This window comes from Monodon monoceros, unplaced genomic scaffold (assembly GCF_005190385.1).
Source record: "Monodon monoceros isolate NGI ecotype Baffin Bay Population unplaced genomic scaffold, NGI_Narwhal_1 Super_Scaffold_5, whole genome shotgun sequence".
Lineage (NCBI taxonomy): Eukaryota > Metazoa > Chordata > Mammalia > Artiodactyla > Monodontidae > Monodon > Monodon monoceros.
Genome location: NW_021703782.1, coordinates 15,524,334 through 15,550,033, shown reverse-complemented (window position 1 = coordinate 15,550,033; position 25,700 = coordinate 15,524,334). Strand labels below are relative to the sequence as shown.

General features: G+C 52.0%; 2 protein-coding genes across 2 annotated transcripts; one reads left to right on the top strand and one right to left on the bottom strand.

Annotated features, from left to right (window-relative positions):
• Positions 1-1,078: 1,078 nt before the first annotated feature.
• Positions 1,079-12,017, bottom strand: PHYHIP (phytanoyl-CoA 2-hydroxylase interacting protein). Its single transcript, XM_029203390.1, has 5 exons — positions 11,448-12,017; positions 7,761-7,954; positions 6,396-6,570; positions 4,416-4,533; positions 1,079-3,255 (listed from the first exon to the last, which is right to left on the bottom strand). Exons 2-5 carry the CDS (start codon positions 7,923-7,925, stop codon positions 2,721-2,723), a joined length of 993 nt encoding a protein of 330 aa, XP_029059223.1. The 5' UTR covers positions 7,926-7,954; positions 11,448-12,017; the 3' UTR covers positions 1,079-2,720.
• Positions 12,018-20,574: 8,557 nt separating this feature from the next.
• POLR3D (RNA polymerase III subunit D) lies at positions 20,575-25,700 on the top strand. Its single transcript, XM_029203874.1, has 9 exons — positions 20,575-20,718; positions 20,973-21,142; positions 22,123-22,166; positions 22,778-22,929; positions 23,092-23,216; positions 23,427-23,595; positions 23,928-24,193; positions 24,610-24,762; positions 24,935-25,700. Exons 2-9 carry the CDS (start codon positions 20,978-20,980, stop codon positions 25,055-25,057), a joined length of 1,197 nt encoding a protein of 398 aa, XP_029059707.1. The 5' UTR covers positions 20,575-20,718; positions 20,973-20,977; the 3' UTR covers positions 25,058-25,700.

Sequence of the window (25,700 nt, the reverse complement as noted above, 5' to 3'; positions counted from 1 at the left end):
AGGTGGTCCTGCCCAGAGGTGGAAGGATGGACCCTGGAGGTCACCCCCCATCCTTAGAATCCTGGACTCCAAATATTCCCCACTACTCCTTCAAAATAAGCTTCCTTGGCATTTTTGGCTCCACAGCCCCCCCTGGTGTTATTCGGGAACTAGGCATGGCCATGGTCCCCCAGAAGCTCTGTGGAGACCCTTGGGTGGGCCACTGTGTCTGAGACCTGCCCCGCCCGTGTCTTACTGTCCCAGGTGGTCCCTGGCATACACCGGGGAGACAGGGCAGTGAAATGGAAGGATTCTAGCTTCTGAATCAAATCCTGGGCATTGTTGCCTACTGGCTGTAAGACACGGGCAAGCCTTTTAACCTCTTTGTGCCTCAGTTTCTTCATCTGTTAAATGGGAATCATACGGTGCAGGAACATTGCGAAGACTAAAGGAGCTGATGTGCGTGAAAGCACCTGGCTGGATGCCTGGCACGTAGTAGGCCCTCAGGAAGTGGCATTTGACCTTCAGCTTTCCTTCCTAGTGCAAGGAGGCTGTGCCCCAAGCTTTGGATGACACATATTCATTTGGCCCTGAGCCAGGCAGCGTCAGGGAGGTGACTGTTTTTTCCGGAGCTTTTCCACTCCAGCAGAGGATCATTTTAATAAGTCCATAATAATAGACGCAGAGGTGACTCAGATCTGCAAACGAGGAGCCCTGCTGGGGAGCGGACACTCAGGCTCTGGGGGAGGGAAATTCAGTGACATCTGAGTCCGATGCAGTGGTAGGCTGCTGCAGTGGGAAGGGCTCCAAACAGGGGGCCTGTGGACCTCGGCTAGGCCTCCAGATTGCTACAGGTTGTCCCCTAGGAGGCCTCAGTTTCCCCATCTGCAGAGTGCATGGTAGTGCCAAATTGACCTCCAAAGTCCTTTCCAAGCTGGAGATGTGGCTCTGCTTTCGGAGCCCTGCCTCTCACAGTGAGATGTGGAACAAACTTGATGGTTCCAGGTGGCCTGTCCTGGGGGGCATCCTCATTGGAGCTCTTCTGTGACTATACAGCTTGCCCACCCCACCCCTCCCAGAGCCCAAGGAGAGGCGGGGCTCTCAGGCCATGGTGGTTTATTGATGCACGTCGCAAGCACAGCACACAGGCGGGTGTGCCCCCAGCCCAGGGCAAACACGAGGCCAGGGGAGGGCAGCGGGCCTTTTCCGCTGCCCTCAGCAGAGGGGAAAGGGCCTGGGGCCCACGTCCTCTCCTCCATGCATCTCCCACGGCCCCCAGCCCTGATCCATGCCACGGAGACAGCTGACCACACCACTCCCTGTGGCTACAGAAGAGGCAACCAGCTGTCCCATCTGCCCACTCACTGAGATATGGCCTTGTTGGCCTGCTGCCCACTTCTGTCCTTCATCGCAGAAATTCGGCTGTCACCTTGGGGGCTGCTTCCCACCACCTGACATCACCTCTGGCATCCCCCAAACAGCTGCCTGCCTTAATTGACACCTCTCCCCGTCACCCCACGCAGTCTGCTTGTCCCCAGGGTCCACTCTCACCACTCCCATGACCCGTACAAAAGTAGGAAAGAGGTGAAAACGTTGAGTGGCCCAAGAAAGACCTCACCAAGAACTCCCCAGGGAAGGGCCTCTCCGCCAATAGGCTAGCTTCGCGGTGGGTACCCGACAGGGCCAGTGGGCAGGGGCGCGAGGGGGGGCGGGGCAGGGAAGCCACAGTCCAGATGACACACAGGCACGGGGCAGTGGCGGCGCCGCGGCAGAGCGAGCGAGCAAGCGCGCAGCCAGGCGGGGTGCCAGGGCTCTGGGGGAACGCCCTCACTTCCAGTTCCACGCCGGGTCCCCCCGGCGTGAGGCCGCCCACTCCCGGCTGAGGAAGGGGTCCCTCCGGGTCTCAGGGGTCTCTTGCCCCCTCCTCGACCCCAGCGGCTGCCCTTGCAGACCCAGCACTCTGAGCAAGGGAGAAAGTACGCCGGGATTTACACCATCTCCAGACGGAAGAAGGGGAAACACCAGCAGCCAGGTGCCCCCGAAGCTAAGAGAAAAAGAGGGCCCTTTTCTAGAGGGCAGGTGGAGAAGGGGAGGCACAGCCCTCCCCGTGCAGGAAGAGGGTGCCTCGGGGTAAGAAGCAGGGAGGGGGGGATGGGGGCGGGATGGGGGCGGGGGTCACAGCGGTGCAGGAGACTATTTATAGAGGGAGAGGGTCGGGCCTGCGGTGGGAAGCCCCCAGGCCCGACTCACGGGGTGGGGCATTCTGTGATTGGCCCTGAGCGGGAAGGGGTGGGGCTGAGGAAGAGCACGCCCACAGCTCTCGGCTCACCGCCGGAGGCAGGCAAGCTACAGGTGGGCCTTGGAAGGGAAGGCTTCCCCGGGAGAGCCCTAGGCGGCAGGTCTCCTGAGATGGAGGCCTGGGATGAGGCAAGAAACAGCAGGGCAGGGAAACCAGAGGAAAGGGGAAGTCTCTAGAAATCCACCCGCCCCCCCACTCCCCACCAACCTGCTGAGGCTAAGAAGCCTTCCCAGCCCCACCAGGCATGGGTGGGCCATGCCTACCAAGGGACCACCCTCTGTTGCCTCCAATGCCCTGGGGAAGGGAAGGGAAGGGAAGAGGGAGATGGATGGCATGGAGGGAGCAGGGCGGCAGGGGAGAGAAAGCCAGCTCCCTGCACCTATGCCACCCATCACCACCCTGCCTGACATCTCTCCCTAGCCCCCCAGCTCCCCAGAAGTCCCTAGCGGCCCACGCTGATGTTGCAGGTCTTGCAGCTGGGGTCTTTCTTGGCGTCAGCAGTGGACAGGCTCATGAGCTGGTGCCCGCTGATCTCCCCCAGGGTGCCCAGGGACAGGTCGACAGGCTCGGTGTAGATGATCTCCAGGATGAGGTCCTGGGCGTGGCGGAAGACCAGCTCCCCATCCTCCACGCTGCAGGTCAGGAACTTGTTGCAGGCAATGTCCAGGAGGGGCAGGCGGTCACGGCAGAAGCGATCCCCCAGGGAACCCTTGGGGGCCAGCACCAGGATGGCATAGTGGTAGGCCGTGTACATACAGTAGAAGTCCGCAAAGTAGAGGTTGGTGCTGGGGTTGAAAAGGCGCTGGGCAGGGATCTGGAAGCGCCAGCGGCCGTAGGGGGAGTCCTGCGGGGGCTGGCCTGTGTTGAACTCCGTGTTGCAGCTGAAGAAGACCCCGTGGAGCATGCCGCTGGTCGGGGAGCCATGGCTGCCACTGTTATCCTTCAGGTAGGGCTGCAGCATGTTCCCGCAGTGGGTCCTGCCCACCCCGGGTGGGGGGAAAGGCCCAGGGGAAGAGAAAATGCCGTTGGTTAGCTGGACTGAGGCTTGGCTGCTATGTGTGACCTTGAAGGGTGTCAGCCCAGCTCCCAGCTCTCCCACCAGCTACCGCCTCCACCAGTCACAAATAGAACATTCCAGAATGCAAGAGAAGGGAGGGCCCCGGAGACGGGCTGATCCAGCCCACTTCTTCACGGAGGAGAGATCTGAACGCGCCACTCCCCAGCTTACAACACTTTGATGGGACTTGCACAAAAAGCAACGCCATAAAGATCTGTTCTTTCGGGCCCCACCTCCCAACACCCCCAAACGCACAGGTAACAGGTAACATCCTCCAGCGGGAACCCCACCCCAGGTCTTTCCTGCCTCTGTGCCTTTGCAGTGCTCTCCCCTCTGCCTGGGCTGCCCCTCCCACATTTTTCCACCTGGCCTGGCAAACTTCTAATCATCCCTCAGGTGGCCCCTCCTCTCCAAAACCTTCCAGGAACAGCAAGCACTTACATTCAACAAAATTTTGACTGCCTACTATGTGCAGGACACTGAACTTTACTCAGCAATCACACATACTTATTATATTCCATCTGTCTGTACTTCCCCTGATAGACTCTGAGGTTTGCCAGAGGCAATTAAATTGAAGCCTCTCTGGTTGGGTGACAGGTGCGGGGCTCAGCAGGCCTCATCCTCTGATTTCCTCTCCAGTCCCTCAGCACCACCTTAAAGGGCGCCCTGAGACCCTTCCCTGGAGCTCCAGGTTTCCCAGTGCGCAGTATGAAGACCACAGCCCTTCGTGTTGAGAATCCTCTCACTCTGTATTCCCCTCACCACCTCCCTTGGGACCCAGGGCCTGAATTGGAGGGACAGCTGACCTGCAGCCCTAGAACCCAATGAAAGGAGCTCTCCAAAAGGAGGATCAAAGCCAGGACCTCGTCCACTCATGACTGTTAGCGTGGTGCCCCCAGGCAGCCCCATCCTGAGAGCCCTCTCCTTCCCTGGGGCCTAACATCCCCCCCCAGATCCAGCCTGGGTTATGAGGGTGGTGAGGACTCCAGAGGAGGGTCTGGCAACTAACAGGGTGGGGGTGATGTCAGACGGCCGGGGCGGCGGGCAGATCCAGGGCAGGAAGGAGAGACCCAGCCGTACCTGGCGTGCTGGAAGTACTCCTTGTGATGGTTGCGGTAGAAGACGGAGAAGCGGAGCATGCGGCCTGCGATCTGCTCGGCCTTCTCCTGCAACTGGGCCAGGTGCTCCTTGGCGTAATCTGCAAGAGTCCAGGTGGGTCAGTCGAGGGCCAAGCGGGGGATCGCAGCCTGCCCCACAGATCACCCACTGCATACCGTGAACACCGGCCCACCTCTGTCGTCAGGGCGCAGGGGAGACCAGACAGTCACAGCACCTAGGACCAGTTAGGAACAGACCACCTGGCCTGGATGGGAACATGAGCAGCTGGATGCTGTCTCTCCTTGTCACCTCTGGGCCCTGTTGCCAGAGGCTCAGGGCTCTGCGTCAGAAAAGGGCAGAGGGCTGCCCAGTTTATACAGTCATGTACAGCGAGGGCCCCAGAGGCTATGATCCCAGACCATCCTCATGTGAAAAGAGGACCAAGAGGCAAAAGACTGAGAGGAGACAATCTGAGGTCCTTTGGGGAGAGCCCCTCAAATCCACCAGCTAGGAGGCTGCCCACACCACCGCATGGAAGCCAGTTGTAATTTCAGGTGGAGAGTCAGGAGGAAACTGCAGAGAACCAAGGTGAATATTTAGGCAGACCAGGGTCTGGGGCATCCCATGAGAAAGGGGGAAGGTTGGAAACAGCATAGTCAAATTGGACTCCCTGGGCCAGGGCCAGAGGCTGGGGCCGTGGAGCCCAGGCAGGGCTGCTGCTAGCCTAGACAGTGCCTTTGCACAAAGTAGGAAGAGGTGCCCCTTCCTCCTTGTTGATGCAGCCCTGGCCAGGGTGCTGGGTTTGACAAAAGGAGGAGGAACTGAATTGCAGCCATCCCCAGCTCCCCAGTTTGCATGACCTCCCACTACATGTAGAGTTCTGGGGTAAACCAAGAGGCTTTCCCTGCAAGGTGTAGGAGCACCTCCAGAGAGTGGCGTTTTGCATCTGAGCTAAGAAAAAAACACCAGTCAAAAGAGAAAGGCAGGTCAAGGAGACTTGGGGCACAGACTTTGGCAGAGGATGGAGTCAGCAGCCTCCGAGGCCTGGGGCTAAGGATGTTCATGCCCCTTCCTTGTGACAGAGGGAGATCTGGAGCAGTTCTCACCGTGGGCACCAAAAGAATGGAATATCATGGGGCCGATCCTGGGTCATCAGTGAGCAAGTACGCAGAAGCCCAGTATTTGTTCATGTTGGAATTTGCAAGGTAATAGGTGAGTTTGTGGGATGGTTTTCCCAGCCTACGTGGAGGCTCAAGACAAACAAAATGTGATTGTCCTACAAAGTGTCCAGCAACCAATGATCAATAAACAAAACATGGTCCATCCACACAGTGGGGTGTTATTCAACCTTAAAAAGGAAAGAAATTCTGACACATGCTGTAACATGGATGAACCTTGAGGACATTATGCTAAATGAATAAGCCAATCACAGAAGGGCGAATACTGTGTGATTCTCCTCACACGCGTTACCGAGGGTAGTCAAATTTACAGAGACAGAAAGTGGAAGGGTGGTTGCCAGGGCATGGAATGAGAGGGGAATGGGAAGTTGTTGTTTAAGGGGCATAGAGTTTCAGTTTGGGAAGATGAAAAAGTTCTGGAGATGGATTGCACACCAATGTGAATGTACTTAACGCTACTGGACTGAAAAATGGTTAAGATGGTAAATTTATGTTATGTGTATTTTCCCTCACTTATGCTTGCCCCAAGCCAGAAAAGTAACTCCATCCCTTTCTGGAAGAGGTATTGTCAACGTAATTAGCAGTGCTCGCATCTGCCTCCTGCATCAGACTGCAGGCTTCGCGGAGGCACGGGTGGGTCTCATCCATGGGTGTCTCCCCGTTGACCGAAGCATGGTGCCTGCGTACAGCAGGTGTTCCTAAGTGCATGCCGGGTTAAGAGGAAGTCCCCTCCTGACCATTACTAAACCAGATGTGCCAAAGCAGCCGGACAGCAGGGCCTCACCCCCAGTGCAGAACTCGACCGTCTCGCTCCAGCCAGACACGAGGTACTCCCCGTCGCTCTGCTTCACGGCGGTCTGCACTGCCACACTGTACTCCGTGCGGGGGCTCAGGAACCAGTGGCCTCTCACCGTCATGGGCAGCGGCACGGCCTTGGCCACGAGCTTGGTGGGGACATCCTGAGAAATGGGGCGCGGACAGAGAGCCTAGAGTCAGATTGGGGGTCACGTCCACTCTTGGCATTCCCCCAGACCTCCCACTCCCCCAGATGGCCGCCTTCCTGCTGAGGAGAGCCAGAGACTCAGGGATTCAATGGCTCGGTGCCCTGGCCACCATTTTCCCGCAGAAGCAAGCAGTGGCCATTGGGAAGGCCATACAGACACTCCCTGGCCTCCACCCCCTTAACCCCTGATGCCTGTTCTCTTGGGAACTGAGGAGAAAGACCACTGGGGTGGAGGCCTGCAAAGTTGAGGGCGGCGAGACCTTCTTTTCCGAGGGAGACTTCGAGAGCTCTGCACACTGCAGTACCGTCTCCACGGCAACGGCAAATGCTGAGAAGCCAGGGAGGAAGGGAAAATATGCCTTCTTCTTTGGGGGGGAGGGTTAAGGGGGTGGTGTTGAACAGTCACGTCACCGTGGCAACTGGCCTGCCAAAAGACACCCAGATTGGAAAGCCAGTTCCAAAGAGAGAGAAGGCGAGTAACCCACACGATGCGGTCGTCGTGGGAACCAGCTCCTTCCCACCTCAGTCTTCCCCCTGCCTCTCTGCCAGCTTGAGAAGATGGGAGCCTTCCTCCCACCCGCCCCCACGCCGGCTCTAACCCAGGGGAAGGACATCCCAGCCAGTGCAGGACTCGCCATCCCTCTTCTAAACCCAGCAAAGAATAGGCCAGAGGGTCGGGGACACAGAGGATCACAGGGGCCTGAGGACCAAGCAAACGGGCACAACCCTGTTCGTGGCCCACGTTGCCCACCCGGTCAACAATAAGGCTGCTTTCTCAGTCGGGGGCTTTGTCGGACCCCTGAGACGCCATCCCCAGGTGTGACGTCTGTGGCCGCACCCTGGGTTTTCCCATCCCATGTGAAGGTCCAGTCATTATGCCCATGATGGTGTTTGCCGTGCACTGGGCCGAAGCCAAATACCACGCAGACAATTACCTCAACGGAGCCTCTCCCAAGCTGGCGTTATTATTATTCCCTTTTTACCAGTGGAGGAGAGAGGTTAAACAACTTTCCCAAGATTACACAGTAAGAGCTGGACTGGAGTCGGGCCTCTCTGACTCCCAGCTGTCCCCTCTAGGCGCTCTGTTATCCTGCCCCCTTCAAGAGCAGGGGCTCGGAGGAGGCGCTCTGGGCACCCTGCACTCACCCGGTGTTTGAACTTGTTGGAGTTCTTATTTTCTTTCTTGTTCAGGTCAATGAAGTAGTGGGTGACCCTCTCCAGGTCACTGTTCTCCATGGTCCAGGAGATGCGAAAGGAGTCACAGGTGATGTTGCTGACCTCGATGCTGTGGGGCGTGGACAGCAGCTCCATGCTCCCCACTGGTTTGGCTTCCGTGTGGACTGAGGAGAGAGGAAGACTCAGCACCTCCCTCCCCGCCACGGAATCTTCTAGAACGTCTTGCTCCCAACATCACTTGCAAGGTGGAACCTTGAGGAGCCATCGATTGCACCTGCCCCATCAGATCTGATGGGAAGATAGCACGAGGAGGACTGGAGGGGTGGGGCCGAAGGTGGGCTGGGGTGGCCCCCTCGGGGGCTCTTGGCTCTCCTGGGAGGTGTCTGCAGAGCAGATGGCACCTGACAGGTGGCGGAGGCAGTGGGAATGCTTCAAACGTGGGGCAGGACAGATTTGCAGCAGATGGAGCCAAGGAGGGGGGCCCTCAGCCAGCAGGCGTGAAAAGAGAAAGGGGTGGGGTGGAGAGAGCAGTGCCAGGCGGTGGAGGAGTGGCAGGAAGCCCCCACCGGGAGCAGGGTGTGAGGGTGAGGCAGGCAGGGGGCTCTGGCAGCCAAGAGGCCCAGGATGCCAGGGCTCTCGGGTTCAGGCCCCTCCTCCCTGGGGGTGACTCAGCAAGGGCCACCACAACTCGGGGCTGGGAGTACGAGTGCCACCGAGATGACGTGAATCCACTGGTGGTGGGAAGGGACAGCGGGGCCACGGTTCTCTTCCACCTGTAACATTTCAACTCTCGTTCTTTTTCTTTCAGCAGATCCTCTGTCGCTTGACTCTTAAATTACTAGTTTTTACCTTGACATCTCTTGCAGGCCAGCTACGTGCTAATAATTTCACAAACGTCATCTCATGCAAGCCTCACAATAGGTAGGTACTATGATTATCCCCATTTTACAGATGAAGTAGCTGAGGTCGGTGGGGTGGGGGGTGGTACTAAGATGTCGAAGGTCACACAGCTGCAAAATGATTTGAACTCAGGTCTGTCTGATTCCAGGGCCCAAGCTCTTTATCATGAAGCTAAGGTTGTGTCCCCTTGTGTGTGTGTGTGTGTGTGTGACACATGTGGTGTGTGTGTGCACAGGTGCACGTGGTTTTACCGCTATTTATTTTTCCTTCTTCCATCCTTCCCTTTCAAGGAATTGCTTTTTCTCTCTCCTCCCTCTCACTCCTTTGCTTCTACCCCTGGCTGCTGTTCCAGGTGGGAAAGGACCACACCACCATTACTCTCAACTGTGCTTTAGCTATAGGACGAGCTGACTCTGGCCTTGACTTTGGCCTGGCTCACGGGAGCTCTGGGGAACAGGGTAGGGAGTGAGAGGAAGGGGAAGTGACTGTCTCTGGGACAAGAAGGTGAATGTGGTTGGACTCTGTCCTGGGGCGTGTGCTCATTACCCCATAGAGCTCATGCCTGCCTCAAGCTCAGCCCAGCACACCTCAGATTTCTCGAGTGTCATGTCCTTTTCTCCCCCTGCCCTCTTCCTCACCCAGGCGCTAAGGTTGAGGGCACCTTGTGCCTTCGAAAGCAGGTACTTCTATTTATAGCTCCCAGAAGGTCCAACCCACACTTTCCTGTCAATTAAGCCTGCTCCGGAGACTGGCACCTCTGGGCTGCCTGGGCGGCAGACACAGGGAGAAGGATATGGGTGATAGCCTTCACCTGTCCCAGGATGTCACCTGAATCCTTGTTTCATCTTAGCTTCCCACCCTAAAGTGTGTGCCTGCCTGTTGTGAAATTCAGCCAAATGCCAGTGGCTTCGCGTATGGGGAATCCTACAGTGAATAAGCACAGGGGTGCTACCAGGTCCACCCCGAAATCAACCAGAATGGAATCAGTGTCTAGAAACAACTGTATGATAATAAACCAGCTGGTAATTCCTGGGGACAGGTGTGGAGCGGTGGGGGAGTTGCCATCCCTCGGGCTCCCAGTGAGGAGCTCCCCCTGGGAGACACATGTGTGCCCCCCACATGCACCCCCCCCACACACACATGCACCCACGCACACCAACACAGACACACAGCCACCCCAGAGGGCCTGAGTGGCCACCTCCCACCCTCATGGGACACAGTCTATGCCTAGCCTGTGGGTAGACACCTATTCCTGTCCCCGTACTCCTCAGTCTTCTTAGAGGCAGGGGCAGCAGGGGCAGCCGTGTTTGGTGGCAGGGTCTCCAGGACCTGGCTCCTCCTTTCCTCTCTCCAGTTCCAGGAGAGCTCAGATCACTTCCCCATGCTAGCTTGGGGGGGAGGCAGTGAGTGACACTGGGAGAACAATGAAGCCGAGTGGACCAAGGATGGGCGTGCACCCGGGTCTCCAAGCCCTGATGATGGAGAAGGGCAGGGTTTGAGGGACAGGCTGAGACAGCACCTGAGAAACACCCACGGTCCCGTGTAATCCACCCCAAGACAAGCATTTACACACCCACACACAGGCAGGCACACACACACGCACACAGATGCACTGGGTATGCCCACCCACACCTGCCACACACGGCTGCACACGCCTCAGACATCCTCGTCCCACACACTCACCTACGCACTCAGGTACCCTCCGCCACCTTCCACGTTCTAAGAATGTCCCACAGTTGTCCCTCCACAAGCTGTCACCTCTGCACAGACCCACGCATGTTCACGTCCGCAGGCTCTCACACACACACGTAGGCACACACGCCTTCCCACAAGCCATATTTGGGGAAGAAAGGAGGCCACAGGCACCAACATGCATGAGTGCCGCCTCCACAGAGGCACGCTACCCCTCCGCCTGCTTGCACACATGTGTGCATTCGCATACACGTCAACCTCTGCCCATATTCTGGCGTTCTCTCTCATGGCTTCTCCAGGCTCAAAGCCACAGACTTTGAAAACGTTTGTCTCCGCCAGGCTCCGCCAGCCCTGATCCTTCACATGCCAACAGGTTTGCGCACCTACGCACACGGGCCTGCCCACGGACAGAGGCTTCTGCCCGCTCTCCCCACCTCCATCCCCCTTCTGCTCTGGAGTTGTGCCTCCCCACGTAGAAACCCTCTGGTCGCATGCAGTCAGTCCCCCAACAAAATGAACTCCCACACGCGTGACAAGTGAGATGTCCACACCATAAATATACTGCCTCACACCAACCCCCACCCACACAGCCCCCAGGCTGCTCAAATAACTGATCCCCCCCACGGACCTCACATGTACATGTATGTTCCCAGAGCCACCACGCGTGAGCATAAGTGCAGGCAGACAGAACTATGTACGCAAGCAAGCCTCCACTTCCCCGGCAAGCAGGCACTCTTGCTGAACACACCGATACCCCCGGCCCATGCCCATTCAGAACAGCCACCACACGCCAGAGGGGACGCATCCCCCTACCCCGCTGTCCCCGTTGGCATCGCTGACTGCAGCAGAATGGTCACGGGCTGACTGTGGTGCCCCAGGGACTGGGTCCAGCTGTGAGCCCCTTTGCCAAGGGCCTGGGGGAAAGGGGACAAGGTCGTCAGCCCCGGCTATCCAGGTGGGCACCTCGGGCAGTGGCAGGACCCTGGCACCCCCTAGTCCCTGGGCACCCGAGTCCCTCTCGGGATTGATAGCTGGATCAATGCTCTGGGGAGGAAGGACACTCACCTGGCTCCACCGGGCTCTGCAGAGGAAGATCTGGAAGGGAGGGAGGGGAGAGACCTCTGCGTGGACAGTCTCCCCAGGCTGAGGGGCAGCAGCTGGATGCCTGGGTCAAAGGCAGCAGCGCTCTCTCGCTCCCCTGGCTCCTCTCTCAGCTGCCAAGGAGGCTTCTTCCATGCCCCGCAGGCAGCTCCTCCCTGGCTCTGCAGCACAACGCTGCTGCCCCCCGAGAGGCGATGTTCCCAGCCGAGCGCCAGGAGAGAAACGAGCGAAATCAAAGCGGCGGCGTGGAGGAGAGAGAGGCAGAGAAGGCGAGAAAGAACGAGAGAGCCAGACCGAATCTGGCTCCACCAATGGGATCAGTGGCTGCCCAGCGTCAGGTGACAATAAGCAAGCTTGGTCCCTGCTCGCCTGGGCTGGTGGGAGGGGGAAAGGGCAGAGGGTCTCCCAGGGAGCTACACCGATGTCCTTGGAGACAGTGGCAGTGAGCACCTTTCCCCCATTCTTCCAGGACAAGCTGCCCTCAGAAGAAGTCCCTCCAGCACACCCCTGCTTGGAAATCTCTCACTTGAAGGCAGCCCCTAAACTTCAGGATGCTGGGAGAGGGGTGGGGCTTAGCCTAAGGGCTCAGGAGCTCCAAAGCAAGGATTCTGATTGGCGGATGGGGAGGGGGGCTGTGAAGGGGAAGGGTTCACATGGGGTATGTGAGCTGCAGGCGGGCAGGAGGGGGGTTCTGTCTACAGTCTGGATTCTCTCCTCAGGGCCTTTTGCTGATCTGTGGCTCCATTTTCTTACCAACTCTGTCAAGAGATATCAGACCTGCAGCTCCAGGGCCCCCTGATAGTCAAGGGAGAATGTCTGGCTACTTAAATTCCCCAGGGGGAAAAAAAACCAAGAGAAAGAAGTTGTGGGGCAGTGAAGGAAGAGCAGAGGCAAGAAAGTGGGGGTGGGAGGGACACACAGAGCTTGGAGTGTTCTCCTCCCAGCCAACCACCTGGGCTCAGAGAAGCCAAGCCCTGAATACCTTGACCAGAGAGATTCCTATCTGCTGTCTTAACAACAGGAAGCTTTTCTGCCACCCAGAAATGAGGACCCTGAGCATGCCACCATGAATAACACTCAAGGAAATCTGAGTCAAGCAAACAACAGTGACAAAGAGTATGTACGGTGTGGAAAAGCACAGGCTTTGCAGTCAGACAGATACGGTCAAAATTCTTGCTCTGTCACTTTCTAGCTGGGTGACCTTGGACAAGTTACTCAACCTCTCAGAGCTTCAGTTTCTCCATCTGTCCAGTGGGATAATAACACAGGTTTGTTGTCATCACTGAATGAGAAATCACATCCTAAATCTCAAAGCTCTGGCTGATCCACCAGATGTGCCCAGTCACACATCAGAGCTGTTATCATCACCATCATTATTGACCGTGCCTGCCTGCAAAGAGCCCACTGCCTTTTAGGGGAGAAAAGATGGGCATTTAGAGACCCAATTAGAGAACAAGGCGTATACAGCTAAATTGAGGGTACAGATGTGGATGTACAAAAGGAGTGAAGACCAGCTCCAGAGAGCAGGGGGAGCGCAGGCAAGAGGAGAAGGTGGAAGCAGCAGCGTGGTGGAAGGTGGGGAGGTCTTGGTGCAGACACAGCAGACACAGCAGGCAGGCCCTGGGTGAGGGCCTCAGAGAGCCGTAGGAGGCCTGAGCTGAGTGTAGGGACACTCCCTGAGAGGGACTCAGAGGCTGCAGATATCGGCAGCAAAGGTTAGAGGAGGTGACAGTGGACAGAAAGTGAGCAGTTCACAGAAAGCAAAGACAGCAGAAGCCAATCCTACCCTAAATGGGCATGGAGAACCCGGGCAAGTTTGGTCAGATCCTGAACCTCACAATGCGGTGTGGGGTGTTACACCGAGGCAGGGTTAAGCCCTCCCTTGGCCAAACATGAGTAGGTCCCGCTCCTCACACACCTACACTGAGAAGTTGAAACTCCAAAGAGATGCACCGTGTCATCTCATGGTCATGGCCATCATCAGACATCTGGACCGACACCTGGCCCTACAGCCCACCTGAGGACAGCAACTCAGTTTCCCCATCTGTAAGGGAAGACTAGTCTCAGCACACCCCCACCTCCCACCTTCACAGGATGGCACACAGACCGCATGAGATCACGTGTCCCAAGCAGAGGACGGTCGCTATCTGAATGCACTTTCGTGGAGCTGGGCGCTAGTGTCAAGTGAAGACGCAAACCCTCTCAGAGCTCCTGCCTCCTCTTGCCTCAGAGGACTTCTCTGCAGATCACGTGAGAAAACACGTGGTAAGAAGAAAGCATGATGAACCAAATATAACTAACTCCGGATGAAACCAAACAACTGCCAAGATGCACTTTGGCTGCATTTTTTTTTTAAATAACTTTTTTATTTTTGCGGTACGCAGGCCTCTCACTGTTGTGGCCTCTCCCGTTGCGGAGCACAGGCTCCGGACGCGCAGGCTCAGCGGCCACGGCTCACGGGCCCAGCCGCTCCGCGGCATGTGGGATCTTCCCGGACCGGGGCACGAACCCGTGTCCCCTGCATCGGCAGGTGGACTCTCAACCACTGCGCCACCAGGGAAACCCTAAATAACTTTTTATTACACAAGCCATACATGATCATTGTAGAAAGACGAGAAGAATTAATTCTAAAATTTGAGAGAATTAAAATTGCTGGTTTCTTCACCATTCAGAAATAGATGTATATGATATGTACTTTATTAGCAAAAATAGAAAGTATAAATACTGTTTTATAACCTGCTTCTTTCACTTACCAATACTTTTTCTGTTCATTACATAGTCTTTCTACAGTTGTGTTTTTGTTTTTTGGCCACACCGCTCTTAGTTCCCTGACCAGGGGTTGAATCTGGGCCTACGGTAGTGAAAGCACCAAGTCCTAACCACTGGACCACCAGGGAATTCCCTACAGTATTGTTTTAAATTTAAATATGTTCTATTTCTTTGGAGCCAATTCCCATCTCCTCTGATTAATTTAGTTTACTTTTTCTCCATTCTAAACAACACTGCAAGGGACATTCTTGCAGCAAAATCTCTTCCCACGCTTTAATTATTTTTTCCAGTAAAATATTAAGAGGTATAATAAATATAAAGGGACCTTATTTGGATACTGATTTCACAGCAGTTAAAATTTGAATACTAACTGGATCTTTGATAATATTTAGGAATTATTAGTTCTGATAATGTTTTAGTTCTTTTAAGTTCTTTTAAGAGAATATCCTTCAGCGATACACATTCTAATATTTATGGATGAATAACATCATATCTGTGATTTGTTTCAAGATAATCTCGGGGGGACATGGGGTGTGTATATGAAAGATCAGCATGGGTGGATAATTATTGAAGCCAGGCACTTTGAGATTCAATAAGCTATGGTCTCCACTTTTGTGCATGCTTGGAAGTTTCCATGTTAAATATTACATCTAAGCTATGATTACAATGATAACAAAAGCATCTATTAAGCACCAAGACACAGTGCTAGGCATGCGATTCTCACAACGACCTCGAGGGGTGGATCTATCAACCCCATTTTCAAAGCCGGATAGTGGGAAATGAGACTCGATCCATAAGGAGTCAAGCTAGAGTCAAATCACGTCTGAGTACAAAGGCTGGGTTCTTCGTGGTAGAAGGGCACCGAGCAAATATAGAGTCTGAGGTAACAGAGAATGAGTCTGTAAGTGAAAAAAATCTACAGTCTTAACATTGCTCATGCACTTTTTAGACTCAAAATGTTTACGTCTGTTTCCCCATGGTTGAACTACGTGTGGAGATCTCACGGGCCAATGAATGCAGACACATCCAGACAGCCCATAAAAACCACCTTGTTCATTTACAAGTGTTGACAATGACAGGAGAGGGCAGTGACTGTTTATGAGAACTGTGTGGGTTTCTCAGTGCTTATTTTCTTTACCTGTTCAAAATTATGTTTAGACCTCCTACAACCCTCACCAGTCACCTATTTCAAATTTACTAAAGAACATTAATTCTAAAATCTGGACACATTCCTGAGCATTCATTCAACTAAAGAATATAATATGGTTTTTTTAGCTTTTTTAAACTTAAATATGTAACAACTTTAAGACGTGGAAAAATACCGAATTATATTTAAGGACTCTGAAAAGCTATTAGAAGAGACACTAATGAAACGTTGGAGGGGCAGAAGAAATTTCAAGGGAAGATCAAGAACAATGAAGAAAGAATCACAAGTGAAATGAGAAGGGGAAGGACTAATCAGATAGAATGAAGGTACTGGAATAGTCACTAAACTATACCTGAAGTGGACCAGCATAGCGTAGGAACTATGGAATACCCCTGGGCACAGCATGGCAAGATACCTGGGACAACACATATTGAATACGTGAACTCCTGCCAGGCTGGAAAGGCTTCCCTCCACACTTATCTATTTAGAGAGTTGCATAGGAAAGAACCTATAGAGAAGACAGAGGAAAATGCAAGGAAAAGATGGCTTTTACATCAATGGTACCAAAGTTAAATTACAGTTACAATCCACCTGGAAACAATCCACCCTTATTTTTCTTTTTTTTTTTTTCAAGATTTTTTTTTTTTTTTTGGATGTGGACCATTTTTAAAGTCTTTATTGAATTTCTTACAACATTGCTTCTGTTTTATGTTTTGGTTTTTTGACCGCAAGGCATGTGGATTCTTACCTCCCCGACCAGGAATTGAACTGCAGCCCCGACATTTGAAGGCGAAGTCTTTTTTTTTTTTTTGCGGTACGCGGGCCTCTCACTGTTGTGGCCTCTCCCGTTGTGGAGCCCAGGCTCCAGACGCGCAGGCTCAGCGACCATGGCTCACGGGCCCAGCCGCTCCGCGGCATGTGAGATCTTCCCGGACCGCGGCACGAACCTGTGTCCCCTGCATCGGCAGGCGGACTCTCAACCACTGCGCCACCAGGGAAGCCCTGGAGAGTACTCTTAATGGGAAATGATAATAATTGTTGTTAGGAAGTAAACCCCAAAATGTAAAAGGTAGAAGGCTTAAGTATTCTTTCCTCTTGTCCTTTCGGCCTGAAAAGTGCTGCGGAAATCCAAGAAGCACTGCAGTAAGGAAACTGGTTAAGTAAAGTATGATGTAAGACAACAATTTGGAATAATATTTAGCCATTAAAAACCATAATTTAGGGTTTCCCTGGTGGCACAGTGGTTAAGAATCCGCCTGCCAATGCAGGGGACATGGGTTCGAGCCTTGGTCCAGTAAGATCCCACATGCCGTGGAACAACTAAGCCTGTGCACCACAACTACTGAGCCTGCGCTCTAGAGCCTGGGAGCCACAACTACTGAAGCCTGCGTGCCTAGAGCCCGTGCTCCGCAACAAAAGAAGACACCGCAATGAGAAGCCTGCGTGCCTCAACAAAGAGTAGCCTCCAGTTGCAATTAGAGAAAGCCTGTGCCCAGCAACAAAGACCCAACACAGCCAAAAATAAATAAATTTTTAAAACCATAATTTAGAATATTTAATAACTCAGAAATGTTTATAGTATATTAAGAGAAAAAAGCAGATTATAGAACCATATATAAAATGTTTCCATTTTTAACTTTGATATAATTTTTAAAGGTTACTTTCCATTTACAATTATTACAAAATATTGGCTACGTTCCCCGTGCTGTACAATACATCCTTGAGCCTATTTTACACCCAATAGTTTGTACCTCCCACTGCCACACCCCTATATTGCCCCTCCCCCACCCCCACTGGTAACCACTAGTTTGTTCTTTATATATGTGAATCTGCTCCTTTTTTTGTTATATTCACTAGCTTGTTGTATTTTTTAGATTCTACATATAAGTGATACCACACAGTATTTGTCTTTCTCCGTCTGACTTACTTCACTTAGCACAATGCCCTCCAAGTCCACCCATGTTGCTGCAAATGGCAAATTTTCGTTCTTCTTTATAGCTGAGTAGTATTCCATTGTGTATATATACCACATCTTTTTTATCCATTCATCTCTTGATGGACACTTAGTTTGTTTCCTTGCCTTGGCAATTGTAAATAATGCTGCTATGAACATTGGGGTGCACCTATCTTTTCAATTAGTAGGGTTTTTTTTTCAGATATATACCCAGGAGTGGAATTGCTGGGTCATCTGGTAGTTCTATTTTTAGTTTTTTAAGAAACCTCCATACTGTTTTCCACAGTGGCTGCGACAATTTACTTTCCCAAGAACAGTGTACAAATGTTCCCTTTTCTCCACATCCTCGCCAACATTTGTTATTTGTAGACTTTGATAATAGCCATTCTGACAGATGTGAGGTGATATCTCATTGTGGTTTTGATTTGCATCTTTCATAATTAGTAGTTTTTAGCATCTTTTCATGTGCCTGTTGGCCATCTGCACTTCTTCTTTGGAAAAATGTCTCTTCAGTTCTTCTGTCCATTTTTTAATTGGGTTGTTTGCTTTTTTTGATGTTGAGTTGTTATACTTCATTTATAGTTATTATACTCCATTTACAGTTATTATAAAATATTGGCTGTATTCCCATTGTTGTACAAGATATCCTTGTGGCTTATTTTACACCTAATAGTTTGTACCTACTGTTGTACCCCTACTCCCAGATTGACCATTCCCCACTTCCCTCTTCCCACTGGTAACCACTAGTTTGTTCTCTATATATGTGAATCTTCTTCTTTTTTGTTACATTCACTAGTTTGTTGTGTTTTTTAGATTCCACATATAAGTGATATCATACGGTATTTATCTTTCTCCATCTTACTTATTTCACTTAGCAATAATGCCCTCCAAGTCCGTCTATGTTGCTACAAATGGCAAATTTTCATTCTTTTTTATGGATGAGTAGTATTCCATTATGTATATGTGTCTCTCTCTCTCTTTCTCTCTCTCTCTATATGGATGCTTTTTAAAAATTTCCAAATTTTCTACAATGAATAAGTATCTTTGTAAAAAACAAAATAAAACAAAAACCTAGGAGCTGCTAGAAAGCTGCTGGACCTCAAAGCCCAGAGAATGAAATCAAAGCAGTTTTATCTAGTGCCCCAGTCAGAAGCTAAGAGCTGCTATGCGTAGCTCTGTAAGGGACAGGAAGAGTTTTCCTTTGTTTAGGTTTAGTTATATAAAACCAATATGGAGAAAAGAAGTTGAAAAAAGTCTGGTTTAGAAACCAACACAATATTAATATATTATTAAATTGACAACAATTTAAATTGTTAAATTTTAAGAGCCAATACTCAAAACAATGTGGCAAAATGTTATATATATTCTTATATATGACATACATTTATGTATACGTTTTCTTACTGGTGATGCATATCAACACAACCCTTTGAAAGCAATTCAGCAAAATGGATGAACGACCATAAAATGTGCATGTTCAGAATGGTACAAGCCACTGTGGAAACAGTTTGGCAGCTTCTGATAAAATTAAGCATACAACTATCATTCAACTCAACAATCACACTTGTGGGTATTTATCCCAGAGAAAGAAAAACTTGCACAAAAACCTGTACATGTGTGTTCATAGCAGCTTTATTTGTGATAGCCCCAAACTGAAAACAACCCAGATGTTCTTCAAAGGATGAACAGTTAAACAAACCATGGATATTCAGCAATAAAAAGGAATGAACTCGTTATACGTGCATGATACATGCAACAACTTGGATAATCTCCAGGGAATTATGCTGAGTGAACAAAGCAATCCCAAGAAGTCACATACTGTATTATTCCATCTTTGAATGATTTCCACTCTGGAAATAACAAAAGTATAAGATAGAGAACAGATTAGCAGCTGCCAGGGATATGTGGGAGGGAGGGAAGTGTGGCTGTAAAAGGGCACTAGAGGATCCTTGCCGTAATGGAAATGTCTTGTATTTTTCCTATCAATGTAGATATTCTGGTTGTGATAGTGTACTATAGTTTTACAATATGATACTATTGGGGAACCTGAGTAAAAGGTACTTGGGATCTCCGCATTATTTCTTACAACTGCACGTGTTATCTACTATTATCTCAAAATAAAAAAACTTTATTTAAAAAAATAAAGTACGTCTTCTTTTGGCCAGTTATCAGAAGTCTGGAAATTTGTTCTAGGAATATAATCCAGAAGAAGAAAAAACTTTAAAGGCACCAGATGTTCACTACAGTGGTATTTACAATAGGGAAAAGAAACAATTTAAGTGTCCAAACAGGAACACAGACAAATGGTGGCATAGCCACCCAAGAATTACGCAGTCGTTTGATGCATCAACGAAGCAACGTTATTTGAAAAGGGAGGATTCAAAACTGTGGTACAATGTGAAATCTCTGTGAGGTGGATTGTAATATATTACAGAAGTTTTAATAGTTAGTCTATGTGAAATTCCAGCAAATGTTTTCCTTCCCTCAAGCTATCTGTAAAGTTACATGGTTTTTACATGGTTTGGGGGTGGAGGGAACGACAGTAAAGGACATTTTTTTATGTTAAATTACAAATGTCGGAGTCACGATAAAAGTTCTTTAAATCTGTCCCTCAGAACCAACAGAACAAACTTCGTTTTTCAGGTTCCAGGGTGGGAACAAGAGTGCATACAAGGGCCCACAGTCACGAGTCCAGGGCAGGTGCCATTACGCACCCGATTCATCCGCTGCAGCTGCTCCAGCGCTATGCCCACAGCCCAACCCCAGGATCCCACCAGGAGTCCGGGGAAAGGACCCCCGAACAAGGGCGAGGATGCAGCCCGGAGGTGCAGTGACCACTCCAAGGTCACCAGCGAGCTGGCAGTCGAGGCTCGGCCCGGCCCAGCCCAGAGCTCCCTGACTCTGAGTCGGGGTCTCGCTCTCTCCCCCGCGTCCCCCGCCCCAACCCAAGCTTCGACCCCAAAGCTCCGCAGCGGCGAACTCCCACGTTGCGTCCAAGCGGCCACCCGGCCCCCAGCCCCTGAGCTGGCGCCCCCACCTCACGCCGCCGGCCAAGACCCCCCGAGCGCCGCAGCGTGGCGCGACCTAGACCATTCCCCGCTTCCTTTTTCGCCCTCTCAACCCAGCTTTTCCCGACTCCGGGAAGAACCGGGAAGAGAAGGCGGAGGGGAGCCAGGCGCCGCCGGATAAATACTGTGGCTCGGCCCCGCCCACCGACCTCACTTCCGCCCCGCGACAAGATGGCGGTGCCCGCGCCGTGCCACGCAGACTTCCGCCCGGCGCCGAGGCCCGGGGCCGACCGCCGGTCGCCTCGGAGGTGAAGTCGGGACGTGCGTGGTGCGGAGCTGCAGCCTGGGTGCGCTGAGGTGCGTCGTTGCCTCGTGCCTGGTCGGGAGCCTGGGGAGACGGCGAGCCAAGGGCTCTGGCCGCGGTGGTCCGGGGAGTCTCGCCACGTGGGAGGGGGAGGAGCTGAGACGCTGCGGGAGGGACGCCCTGACGGGGGGGGCGGGGCGGGAGGCGACGGGGGGGGGCGGGAGGCCACGTGGGTGGGGTTCCGCCCAGGGTCCGCGTGTCCTCCCCCTCGAGTGACTTCGTTACCCCTTTCCTCCTTTTCTCCCAGGCACCATGTCAGAAGGAGACGCCGCGGGCGAGCCGAGTGCTCCAGGAGGGCCCCGACCCCTCCTTTCTGGGGCGCGGGGGCTTATCGGGCGGAGGCCGGCGCCTTCCCTCACCCCGGGCCGTCTTCCCTCCATCCGCTCCAGGGATCTCACCCTCGGGGGAGTCAAGAAGGTACCCGACAGCACCTTTCTAAAGAAACCCAACTACCCTGAATTCCAGGCACCTGGGGGTTTGACTGATGTTCCTGTAGGGCCTAGCGTGGTGTTGGGCCTCACGAATCTTGTCCTCAGACTTACGCCTACAATTTCTGGGGAGCCCTACCTTGAAATCAAGATACTGGGTACGAAATATTGACATGGCTCTCAGAGATGACTGAAGAGCAGAGAATCCTAATTAGCTCAGAAGCAACTTGAGCAGTGTTTATTTCGTTTTTGTGTGTGTCTTGGATACCTTTAACAAACCCATGAAAGCCACGCAGACATAAACTTTGCCTTCAATTTAAGAGAGTTCTGAATTTGACCTGGATCTCAGTGTGCAAACTTCTGATCCAAAGTATTATGATTCTTAGACATGGTATCAGAGGCTCTGAGTCCTTTCCTATTATGTTTATGACTGTAGATGTAAAGGGTAGCCCTTAAAGAAGATGGGGAGGATGACAGCATAAAAGCAGCCAGTTTTTGAAGACCAAAGTTTACCTTTGGAAATTCTGGTGGCAGTCTAACCCGATCCTCTGTTTGTGAGTGCTGGCAGGTCTGTCTTCCCTACTTGAGCCTTGCTGCTAGAGCTCTTTCCCTATGATACTGTCTGGTCTCTATAGCAGTTTGAAGACAAGGGGGTGAGGTTAGGTAAATTGCTTTGCTATTAGAAGTCCTGAGGGCTCTCCTTTCAGGGGGCAGAAGCTGAGGCTGCTATTTACATGTTTTTTGATGCCCCTTTTCTTCTATGTGTAACTCCACTGTCACCATGACGTGACATTCCTCCTTTTCAAACACATGTCCCTTTCTGTAAGTCTTTGACAACAGTGTGGAATGTGCAGAAGAGAGCCATGTTGGTCTTTGTCCACAGAAGTTGCCCCTTTGGAAGTTTTTATTTTCCCCTGTACTTTGGGATCAGAATTTACCAACTCAGTGACTCCTGTATTTTACTTTCAGAAAACCTTCACCCCAAATATCATCAGTCGGAAGGTCAAGGAAGAGTAAGTAGCAAGGCCTTCTGAATACTTGCCCCTTATTTACTTGCTCTGAATTTGGGCCTTTGGGGAAATAACTAAGTATGGGGCTCAGAAATTTAAATTTGTAGATTTAATTGTTTTCAGTAGTGATTTTCAATCCTGGCTCCCAGGTGATTCTAGCGTGTAAGCTTTAAAAAATATGGATGCCTGGGAGTCCATCCCTAAAATAGTGGTTTAACTTGTTTGCAGTGAAACAGAGTGATTATCTTTTATAGCCAAAGTTGAGAGCCAGTAGTTTGGGCAAAGATGTGTCAGGTTTTCCCTTAAGTTCTTTTGCAACGCAGCTTTCCTACTTTCAGTTAATACCCAAAAATCCACATTTGGGGGCAGTCTCTATAATTCAACTTTTGAGTTATAGTTCTAACATACACTCTCAAGCAAAAAGGTAGAGTACAGTAAACTGAAAGGACTCTGCTTCAGCAAGGAAGGGAAAAAGGTGCTAGACTTAAGATTGGGTGTTCTGCCTCTCATGATGTAGTTGTTGGCTCATGTGGAGCGGAGTGTATGGGAGAGTAAGATCAGTTCTCAGAGGCAGGGGAAGTGAGTGGTTTCCCTTAATCCAGTGTCTTTTCCAGGCCCAAGGAAGAAGTAACTGTCAAGAAGGAGAAGCGTGATAGGGATAGAGACCGACAGCGAGAGGGCCATGGACGGGGCCGGGGGCGCCCAGAAGTGATCCAGTCCCACTCTATCTTTGAGCAGGGCCCAGCTGAAATGATGAAGAAAAAGGGTACAAAGCTGCCGGGGCTCTGGGAGGAAGGAATTGGTGGATTTCAGTTCAGACTGCTCGAGAGAAGGGCAAGGGCGGTGGCATTCCCCTGCTTGCTCCCAGTTAGTGGTCCTTGCTGTTGGCCCCTTCCTTACTCCTGGTGAACTGGGTGGTTTCCCACAGGGAACTGGGATAAGACGGTGGATGTGTCGGACATGGGGCCCTCTCACATCATCAACATCAAAAAGGAGAAGAGGGAGACAGATGAAGAAACAAAACAGATTCTGCGTATGCTGGAGAAGGATGATGTAGGTACCAGCAGGCTGGGGGAATGGGGCTTCTTTGTGTGATGAAAAGCGCTTCAGGGGAGCCAAGTCAGGGGAAGCAGAGCTGTCTGATGTCCCGGAAGCCTGGTGAGCGGCGGGAATCTTCGATTAGAAAAGGACTAAGGTGGACTGCACTCCCAGGTATTTGTGTGTGCTGGCCCCGCCATGTGACCCCCGACTCTTCTTTGGCAGTTCATCGATGACCCTGGGCTGAGGAATGACACTCGAAATATGCCTGTGCAGCTGCCGCTGGCTCACTCGGGCTGGCTTTTTAAGGAAGAGAATGAAGAACCAGATGTTAAAACTTGGCTGGCTGGCCCCAAGGAAGAGGACATGGAGGTGGACGTGCCTGCTGTGAAAGGTACTCTGTGTCAGTTAACATCTTGTCTCCTTTTCTCCAGCTGTCCCCCAAGAGCGAGTTTCCCAAACCGCTGCTGCCAAGCCGGTCCTCTCCCACTCCACAGGACCTGAGCACGCTCAGCGGGTTCACGCTGACGGGGGTCGGTGGGCCCAGCCTGCGATACTCCTTTTTAAATAAGTCACACAGCTCCTGGATCCCTCTTTCAAAGCAGAGTTTCCTTGCAGCTTCCTGGCTGAGTGACAGTGGAGCACACCAGGCCGAAGGGATGGGTGCAGTGAGATGGCATAGGGGCTGGCCACTGATAGCCCTTCCAATTCTGTTATCTCGGGCAGTGAAAGAGGAGCCACGAGATGAGGAAGAGGAGGCCAAGATGAAGGCTTCCTCCAGAGCAGCCAGGAAGACCCCGGGCCTCCCGAAGGACGTATCTGTGGCAGAGCTGCTCAGGGAGCTGAGCCTCACGCAGGAGGAAGAGCTGCTTTTCCTGCAGCTGCCAGACTCACTCCCTGGCCAGCCGCCCACTCAGGACGTCAAGCCTATCAAGACGGAGGTGCAGAGCGAGGACGGACAGGTGGTGGTTATAAAGCAGGAGAAAGACCGGGTACGTTCACGATTGAGTTCTGTAAAGATGCAGGGGACCAGGAGGGGAAAGAGCCACCTGCAGGGGGAAGCAAAGGTGTGCCGCCCGCCCACGCTGAAATGCGAGAATAATGTGCATTTGTTATTTCTGCCCGCGAGGGCCTTGGGGCTTTGTACTTCAATGCCAGTTGTATGTGTGTGTTTCACAATGAAATGTTTTGAATGTGTACAAATCAGAGAACGTAGACTCTCATATACCATCACCCAGCTTTATCAGTTGCTGATATTTTGTCCGTTTATTTATGTTTGCTGTGGTTTGGGTTTTGTTCTGTTTCCTGACCAGTGTCAGGCAGCCCCAGGAAAAGGCCCTGTCTGGGGAGCTAAAGGATGGAGGGAACGGCTCCTCACCCAGTGTCCATCCCCTCGTTGTCTTCACAGGAAGCCAGGCTGGCAGAGAATGCTTGTACCCTGGCCGACCTGACAGAGGGTCAGGTCGGCAAGCTGCTCATCCGCAAGTCGGGGAAGGTGCAGCTCCTCCTGGGCAAGGTGACTCTGGACGTGACGATGGGGACCACCTGCTCTTTCCTGCAGGTGAGAACCTGCTGGGTCAGGACGGAGGCTCTTCGAGACATTGAGGAGTGTTGAGGACTTGGTGCTGAATATGGAGGAAGGGTTCTTGGGATTATCACGTTGAAATCACAGGACTGAGCGAGTGATAGGCTATGCGGTTTTGGTTCTCATCTCTGTCTCTCTTCATTGGCAGGAGCTGGTGTCCGTGGGCCTTGGAGACAGTAGGACGGGTGACATGACGGTCCTGGGACACGTAAAGCACAAACTTGTATGTTCTCCCAATTTTGAATCCCTGTTGGATCACAAACGCCGGTAAAAGGAGCAGATGGAGGATGGCGGTGGTTGTGTCCACGGCTGCTGCCTGCTCCAGACGTTTTGTTCTCAAATCTGTTCAACCCAGAAGGCGCCTGTTTAGCCCACCCACTCCAGCCATCGTCCCAGTTTTCCCCACATGGCTCCTTCCCGCAGCAGCTGTGAACGGCGCAGTGACCTTTCCGCAGCACGGAAACTGCACACCCTCACTGCTGGGGGGCTTGTCCCTGCTATTTATTTTTATATTTATGGCTTACCTCTTCAACTGACTGCACCCTCCCCAGGTGGAGAGGCCGCACGGTCTGGGAAGGGACGGGCTCCTTCTCTAGGTGACGTCTTTGTTCTCAGGGTAGGAAGTGTAAGGACAGCTGCTGCTGCTGCTCCCGCCTTCCTCCCAACAGGCGGCACCAGAGAGAGAGCAGGGACTTCTCGAGTCTGAGACTCAGCCCCAGCTCTGCCCATTACTAGTTGTGTGATTGACAAACTACCTAACGTTTCTGAGCCTCATATTCCTCATCTGACAGAAATGAGGACGATACCTACCTCACAGGGTTGGCATGAGGATGCAGTGGAATATTGTCGATGAAAACTTGCACAAGGCCGGACATACACAGTAGGCGCTCAATAAATGTTAGTTTAGTTTCCCT